At 45.6% G+C, this 8,314-nt stretch overlaps 1 protein-coding gene across 1 annotated transcript in view; it reads left to right on the top strand.

Moving 5' to 3' along the window:
* Positions 1–8,314, top strand: part of Usp13 (ubiquitin specific peptidase 13) — a 120,816-nt gene that overhangs the window by 39,932 nt on the left and 72,570 nt on the right. The window contains exons 4-6 of the mRNA XM_012512980.2: positions 2,416–2,537; positions 6,768–6,910; positions 7,437–7,621. Coding sequence (XP_012368434.1) covers positions 2,416–2,537; positions 6,768–6,910; positions 7,437–7,621 — 450 coding nt within the window. The remainder of the gene's footprint in view (positions 1–2,415; positions 2,538–6,767; positions 6,911–7,436; positions 7,622–8,314) is intronic.

Here is an 8,314-nt window from a genome sequence, read left to right as displayed (position 1 = left end):
TTTTAGCATTTTAGGGTAGGGTCTCACTACTAGATCGGACTTGTAGTGATCTGCCTGTTTCCAGCCTCCCAAGAGCTGGGATTACAGGCATGTGCCACCATGCTTAGTCTCAATTGCTGTCTCAGCGTGCCCCAGGGGTGGGTCTGGCATGGCAGCCCCAGGGATTGAACCCCTGGCCCCTGTGCCTTCTTGCAGGTGCTTTAATCTACTGAGCTATTTGGCCAGCCTGGTGAATTAAAAATTTTAAAACACATAGAATGTTGTTTTTCTTAAATAAATGCCTGCAATTATTTCTTAAACACCATTTAGTTCTTAGTAGTCTATAAAATTGCCTTGTGTCAAGTTAACCTCTTAAGGCTATGCTTTTTTGTTTTTTGTTTTTTTTTTTAACAGTACTGGGGATTGAACTCAGGACCCTGCGCTTACCAGGCAGGCACTTATTCTACTGAGCTATCTCCCCAGCCCTTATTTTGTTATTTCTGATTCTTTATTTTTTTATTTTAGAAAACAAAAACAAAAACAAAAGTATGGGAATGTAGACTGGTACAACTACTATGGAAAGCGGTGTGGAGACTCCTCAAAAAACTAGGATTGGGGACCGGCCAAATAGCTCAGCAGATTAAAGAGCTGGCAAGCAGGCGGGGATGGAGGGTGGGAAGTTCGATCCCTGGCCTGCTGTGCTGGCCCCACCCCCAGACACACTGAGACAGCAATTGAGACTGGGCGTGGTGGTGCACGCCTGTAATCCCAGCTCTTGGGAGGCTGTTACAGGTGGGTCACTCTGAGTCTGATCTCATAGTGAAATCCTGAACACCCTGTAGACCCTTCCCTAGAATACAAAAAACAAACAAACAAACAAACAAACAAACAAACAAAAACTAGGATTGGAAGCCCCATTCAACCCAGCTATTCCCTTTCTGGATATTTTTCCAAAAGCAATGAAAACATTGTATCTTGAGAAAAACCAAAATGCGCATCACCTCAGCAATGGATACAAAAATTGTGGTATTTTTATACTGTGGAGTATTACTCAGCTATAAAGGAAGACAAACTTGAGGCCTTTATAGGTAAATGGATACAACTAGTGGCTAAACTGATAAGAGAAATAAGTCAGACTCATATGTGTAAACCCTGGGTTGTCTTCCTAGTGTAAGAACCTGAAAGAATAAATAAGATCTGATTCTTACTATTTAGAATCTCTTATTAAAATGTTTGGACTGTATTTTCTCTATGTTTTATGTTTCACTTTAAGCTGTCCTCCTCTTGACCATTCTAGAAGAGAGCTGCACACAAAAAATACTTGTTTTTGTTAAAGGCATTCAAAGTGAGAGAAGAGAAGCTAGATCCTTTGAGTCTCAGGGGATGACTTCAGATTAGAGTAAAAGAACTTTTTCCCCCGTCCACCGACCCTGTGTTTCCACGTGCATTCATGTGTCTGCTTGTGTATGGTTTGTGCATGTGATTGAAATAAAGCTCAGTTGCTGTAGTTTGTCGCCATAGTTCCAAACACACAAATATACAAACACGGGCGGTGATGCGGAAATGTCCCTGTAAATATTGTGACAAGAGGTTTCCTTGATGCTTCGCCTAACCTTTACCAGAGATTAGCCCAGCAGAGAGGCGATGACTTGATCGACAGCAGGCGAGCGGAGCTCATCTTACTGCGAATTCTCCACGGCCTGATGACAGCAGCAGGCAGGACGGCTCCCATGCTAGGGTTCTCCCCTCTGGTTTGTTGTGCAATCTCTCGATGACGCTGGAGAGATGGGTGGGCGTGCAAGGAGGGACCGAGACAGACAAGAGTCGGATAGGAGGAGAGGGAGATTTTACTTTACAATAATAGTGACAGCTTATTAACTATTATGTGCCAAATCTCTTTCTATAATTTCTCATTTATCTTCCAGGTAAGCTGTGAGGTAGATATTATTATCTGTATGTTGCCATCTGGCAAACTGGAAGTCTTAGGGACTTTGTGACTTGTCCAGAGTAACATTAAATTCTGGAGCCAGCATTAAGCCTGGATTGCGTACTCTTAAACTCGTGTCCCTTCTCCCATAAAGTGGACAGTTTTTGAAATCAGGAGCCGAGGACCACCCAGAATCTTAAGTCTCAATCAATTCCTTTAAAAATCTTTACAAATTCAAGGTCTTTCTCATGGGCCTATTCTAACTGTAGGGCTTTATGAAATGACTCAGACGTCTTCGTACATCTGTTGCAGATAAATAAGTATTTATGACGTAGGAAAGATGGCAGGGACTGTCAGTCCTGGTTGGGGCAGATGGACGGTCGTGTCACTTGGAAACTGTAAATGTCACGCCCTTGGTCTCATCTCTGTGCATTCCTGGCTTTCCCCGTGAGTGCTGCCCTCGCATGGGAAGTCCTTCCTCACTTCTTGTTCTTTGTTTCTGTTTTCAGATCTAGATACTGATGACGATTTAAATAACGACGATTTTGAATATGAAGATGAAGCCAAACTTGTTATATTCCCAGACCACTATGAAATAGCACTACCAAATATTGAGGAGTTACCGGCCCTGGTCAGTGAGTGTGCACGGCTGCTAGCTAGATGCGCGTGACTCTGTGTCAGGTGTGTGTGCGTGTGCGATGAGTGTGCATGGAGGGGGAGGGGGCCTAGTGAGAGACCGCAGGGTGAGAGCGAGCCTGGACCCAGCACGACGCTGCTCTTGTGTGACAGGTCTTCCTAGGGTTAGTTTCAGCACAACGTTGGGCCAGACACCCGTGTCGCTGCCCACTCCTTCCAGGGTTGGCTGACCGCCGCTGTCCCAGCGCAGGTCTCTTCCAGGGCGGGCTGGTTTCTTTGTCCCCACGTTGTCATTTGTTGCCTAGATTTTCAAAGCGTGCAGCCCACATATGGAGGCACGGCTGGAGAGAGACAGCCTTCTGATCAGAGGGAATGACAATATTTTTATCAGTTTTCTCTTCCACGTAAGATTTTGTTTGGAAGAAACAAAAAACATGCCGATATTATTAAAACAACAGCAACACAGTTGTAGAAAGGAACAGACACTTCCAGTCAGGGGTCCGTGGGAGCTCGGGGAAATGCAAACGCATCCTTTTCAGTTTTGGGCCCTGTAAGAACTAAGACTACTCTAGGTTTTATATTTTTAGTAGTGAGCTTCCCTCCTCCTCCCCTTCGCTTTTCTTGTCTTTGTTTCCAATCCAGTGTTGTGGAGAGATCTTAATTTTCCTGAGCTGCTTGGCTCTGGGGGTGGTGGTGAAGAGGGAGGGAAGGAAGGTTGTTTTTCTTTGATTCTCCAGTCCTCTGAGCGGGCACAGAACTCCTGCGGGGCCCCTAAAGGTGCTTCCCGCTCTCCCCTCATTGCCTGTGTGCTTCCAGCACTGTCTTCCTCCCTTTGCCCCCTTCCTACTCTTTTCTTCCTTTCCACCTGTGTGACCCTTGACCTCCCGAGCTGCATGCTGGGGGCAGTGGGGTCAAGGGGGCTGAGGTCAGACTTGCCGGGTCACATTTTCCTTCCTCATGCTCTCCAGAACCACAGCCAGGTCGCTAGGTCCTGAGTCTTCTGGACATTGTGTGACCCTCCACAGCCATCTGCTCACTTTCTGCTGCCAAGACGAGACATTTGTGCCTGAGGCTTCCATGTTCCTAGGAGCAAGGCGTCTGCCATCCAAGCTCTTTTCTCTGATCTACTTTGTATCAACATATGAGGGCCCAGAAATGATTGCGTCATGCATTTACCTATTGTTGACCTACTTATTAAAAGTCACAATCCTGCCCCTCCTCAGGGCTCAGTGTTGAGGAAAGCCTGCAGCATGGAGTTGCCTCTGCTTTCTCAGATCCCTGTGTTGACTCACATGGCTGTTACCAAGGATAAAATGTACTAGTGGACAAGATGACCTTGCCTCATTCCCAGAAATTATATGTCTCTGCAGTACAGTTCTTACTGTCTTTGTTTGACATAACTCTTATTTTTTCTGTTAAAAAAGAAGAAATGTATCATGCGTAAATGTCATGAGAAGTCATTTTTCTCTCATTGATACTTGCTGGACTCTTTCTGTGAAAAGAGTAAATAACTTTCGCCCATCCCTCCTGTCCTCATGTGCTCCCTAGTCTCTGGTAAGGAGCATTCTACTTCTGACTTCTGGGAGTGCAACATTTGTACGTGAGTGAGGTCACGCAGCTCTGTACTTGGCTTTCCATGCCTGACTTCATAATGGTCACCAGTTCTATCCATGTTATTGAAAATGACAGGTTTAGCTCTTTTTCTTGGCATTGTAGTATTCCAGTGTGTGTGTGTGTGTGTGTGTGTGTGTGTGTGTGTGTGTGTGTGTGTGTGACCTTTTCTTTATCTACTCACCAGTTGACAGACACTTTGGGTGTTCCCCTTCTTTGGCTGTCGTGACACCCATAGACAACCATGCCACAACGCAGAAGTGCGAAACTTACACAATTTCACATTCAACTCTTACAGGCCGGTTTGAGCCAGTACCAGAGCACCACTCAACTTGAGGCCTGTGGAGACACTGCATGGAACCAGGCTTTCCCCGCTTCAGTCCAGAAAATAAATCCAAGAGAGAATAATGCACAGCCTAATTACAGGAGGTTAATCCTGACCCTTAGCTGGACCCGTAAGCAGGGCCTTCAAGTGGTTCTCAGTGATATTTTCAAAACAGCAGACCAGTGTTTTGTAGAGGTCTGAAAGTGTGAGGAAATTTTGTTGGGTGTCACCAGGAAGGAAATTCAAAGAAAAGACGCAAGGCCGCATCTGAATTTCATTCAAAACCATTGTTGTACCTCACACAGGAATATGTAAGACTGATCTAAAGGGGATGGAGAGAATCGAGAGGAGGGCAGAGGAGTGTTCCAGGTAGTAGGTGGAACTAACAAAGGTGTTCTGATCAGCCAGACTGAAAAGGGGAGGGAGGCGAGTGCTGTGGCCGGTGGTGACAGCATGGCCTGTAAAATCTGGAAGGGACTTGGGGAGCACTCAGCCCTGTTTTCCAGGCATCTCTGAAAGGTGGTAGGAGATGAATTTTGGTAATGGAAAGGAAAGCCTAGTTATACATTCACACAGGGATGCCACGTAGTGGATTCTAAGCTTTTTGAGGGCAGGGACCCTTTTCTTATTCATCACATTGCCTGGTTGTCCTGTCAGTTGTCAGCATTAAGCGTAGTGGAGAGTTTGTGGTGCAGAAGGACAGGGTCTTATTTTTACAGCGTATTACACTGTTGGGCAGAGAAGGGAAGACAAGAGTAGACGGGACTGAGGCTGTTGTGTGTCACTGAGTGATCCTTGGCGGGGGCTGGGACTGCGGCTGGGGATTTGTAGAAACTGTCCAGGGGCTTGGTGGGAGGTAGGATGAAAGCGAAGGCAACTTTTTCCATTGTGTGTTAACATGTACATAGGGCTAATTGTCAGAAGTGCTCAGAGAAAAATGGTCAGTTGATTGTGCAGCATGTTATGATATAAAATACAAATTTTGTTTTTGTCCGAAGCACTTTTTAAAAGCAGTCCAGTGGGTTTTGCTATATTCAGAGTTGGGCATCCATCACCACTATCTTAATTTTAGAATATTTTTATCATCCTAACAAAAGACCTCATATGCCTAAGTCATCATTCTGCAAATCCTCCTCTTTCCTGTGAGCCTCTGGTGATCACTAATCTACTCTCTGTCCCTGTAGATTTATTTGTTCTGGACATTTCATATAAATGAATCATGAAATATATTACTTTGTGACTGGCTTTTTTCTTTTAGCATATATTTTCCAGATGTATCCATGTGGCATATATCAGTATTTCGTTCCCTCTTATTGCTGAAGAATACTTCATTGTATGAACATGCTACATTTCATTATACATTCCATTTATTGTTGGTAGGCATTTGGGTTATTTCCATTTTCTTATATAATACTACTATAAGCATTGGTTTATAAGTTTTTGTGGTCACATACTTTCATATCTCTTGGGCATATCCCTCCTTGTCGAACTGCAGGGTTTTACAGCAACTCTTTTTAGTCATTTAAGGAGCAGCCAGACTTTTCCTAAGTAGCTGTAAATTTTACCTTTTCCGCAGAATGCAGGCTACTAAAAACAGCTAGAAATAGCTGAGAGCTGTAAGCAAGTAGCAAATTTGATAGTAGCATTTGGCTAGGAACCATTAGGTTTGGAAGAGGATAGAGTTTGTCTTCCTCCTTCCCTGGTCTGTTGGTACCAAGCAGGACATCACATATTTGCTCATCCTGAGGACTGCTCTGGTGTGAAGATACTGAGACACGTCCCCATCCAAGGTCACATTTGCACCAGATTAAGAAGTGGAGCCTCGCTGCTTACATTCCACTCGAAGTGTGTTTGCCCACATGCCATTGTGTGATGAGTTGAGGATATTAGATACCTGGTGCACATTTGGTGGGAGGAAAATATGCTGCTGGGGTAAATCCTGGGCATTGCTGTGCCTAATTTTATCCCAGTAAACTGTTCGCCTCCTTCTTTACACCTTGCTTGTTAAGGGATAGGAATGGTTCAGTACGATGTCTAGGCTTGAGCCTACACACCGATTTTGCTTCCTTGATACTTTGTGCCATTGTCAATGTGCCACACTCATTGTCAGGGAGAAAGCCTAGCTAGGTCTAGGGGTGTGTGCAGGAAACCAGTGCCCTCATGGTGACTGTGATATTTGAATTTTCTTCAGTGGAGCTGTATTTATTAACAGGCTTTTAGATTCATCTTCTAGAACTTGCTTATCTCTCAACCTGTTTGTAATATGTCACATCTGGGTTTGTCTTATAGGTAACCATTGCTTGTGATGCAGTTCTCAGCTCAAAATCTCCATATAGGAAGCAGGACCCAGACACATGGGAAAACGAATTGCCAGTCTCGAAATATGCCAATAACCTTACCCAGCTGGACAATGGGGTGAGGATTCCTCCAAGGTGAGACTCAGAGAGCGGTTGGAACCTGGCTCCTGTAACTGGCCAGAGCAGCTCTGCTTTCCTACCTTCACTCCGACTGAGTTCTGTGTTTTCTTAGATGTTTATATGTGCAGGATCTTCCACATTTTAAGCTTGTTCAAGCTTCACTGTCCCACACCTGTGACTTTTGAGGAAATGCGCTCCCCTTGTATCCCCATGTCGTGTACAGGAGTCCTCTGGAGACGCCTGGAGAAGCCAGTTCACGATCGGGCGGGGTGCTGAGTGGCCCAGCTGCTCTGGGAGGGGAACGATAGTGGATATTTTAGTGTGGGGCTGGAATCAAAGGCCAGGTCTTGTGCATGGTAAGCACATATTCTACCACTAAACTATACCCCAGCCCGAAGTACTGTCTGGAGGGGGAATGTAGGGAAGCGCCAGTGTCTGTTATTGCACAGAGAACTTCCGAGGATTGATCAACTTGAGACTCTATGATTTCTCAGATGTTAGTTATATGGGGTGTTCTGACTGCTATCCAATGATGTTCCAGTGGTTGGAAGTGTGCCAGGTGTGACCTGCGGGAGAACCTCTGGTTGAATCTGACTGATGGCTCCATCCTGTGTGGGAAGTGGTTCTTTGACAGTTCTGGGGGCAATGGGCATGCCCTGGAACATTACAGAGACATGGGCTACCCTTTGGCTGTGAAGTTGGGAACCATCACTCCTGATGGGGCAGGTGAGTGTGCCATTACCGGCTTTGGGGCTGTGCAGTGGCTCCTTAGATTTAACCTTAATCCTATAGATGGGAGGGTATGGGCTCTGAACTCAGCCCCAGGTTTATTTTTTAAAAATTTTTTAAAAAATGTATTTGGTATAGAGTCTTACTATGCAGTTCAGACTGGTAGAGATCTTCCTGTTTTCAGCCTCGTCAGTACTGGGATTATAGGTGTGCACCACCACAGCCGGACTCAGTGGCTGGCTCAGTGCGCTTGTGGGTGGGGCCGGTGCTGCATGTGGGGCCGGGGATCGAACCCTGGTCCCTGCACTTGCCGAAGCAGGTGCTTAGTCCGCTGAGCTATCTTGCCAGCTCCTCAGCCTCAGTTTGAGTCCTGCTTTTGCCTTTTATTAGCTGTGAGCTCTTGGACAAACTTTCTAATTATTCGAAACTTCAGTTTCATTTTGAGGATAATGATGGGACCATCTTCATGAGTATGAGCACAAAGCATTTCGCCAGTGCATCTAGGAAAGCTTTATAAAATCTAGCTGCTGTTGTTATTATCCTTGTGTTTTTCTCTTGGCTAAGAGGGCAGAAGCAGGCAGCAGGACTTGCGAAGTCATTGTGCACAGTCGAATCCACTACAGTAGGCAGGAGGCCTACCATTCAGTTCAGGCCCCAAACAGCCTGGCAGGGGCGGGACTCGTGGTCTGA

The sequence above is a fragment of the Octodon degus genome, unplaced genomic scaffold (assembly GCF_000260255.1).
Source record: "Octodon degus isolate 3935 unplaced genomic scaffold, OctDeg1.0 scaffold00298, whole genome shotgun sequence".
NCBI classification, from domain to species: Eukaryota; Metazoa; Chordata; class Mammalia; order Rodentia; family Octodontidae; genus Octodon; species Octodon degus.
Note: the sequence above shows the minus strand (reverse complement) of the source record. Positions and strands in the feature narration are given on the sequence as shown.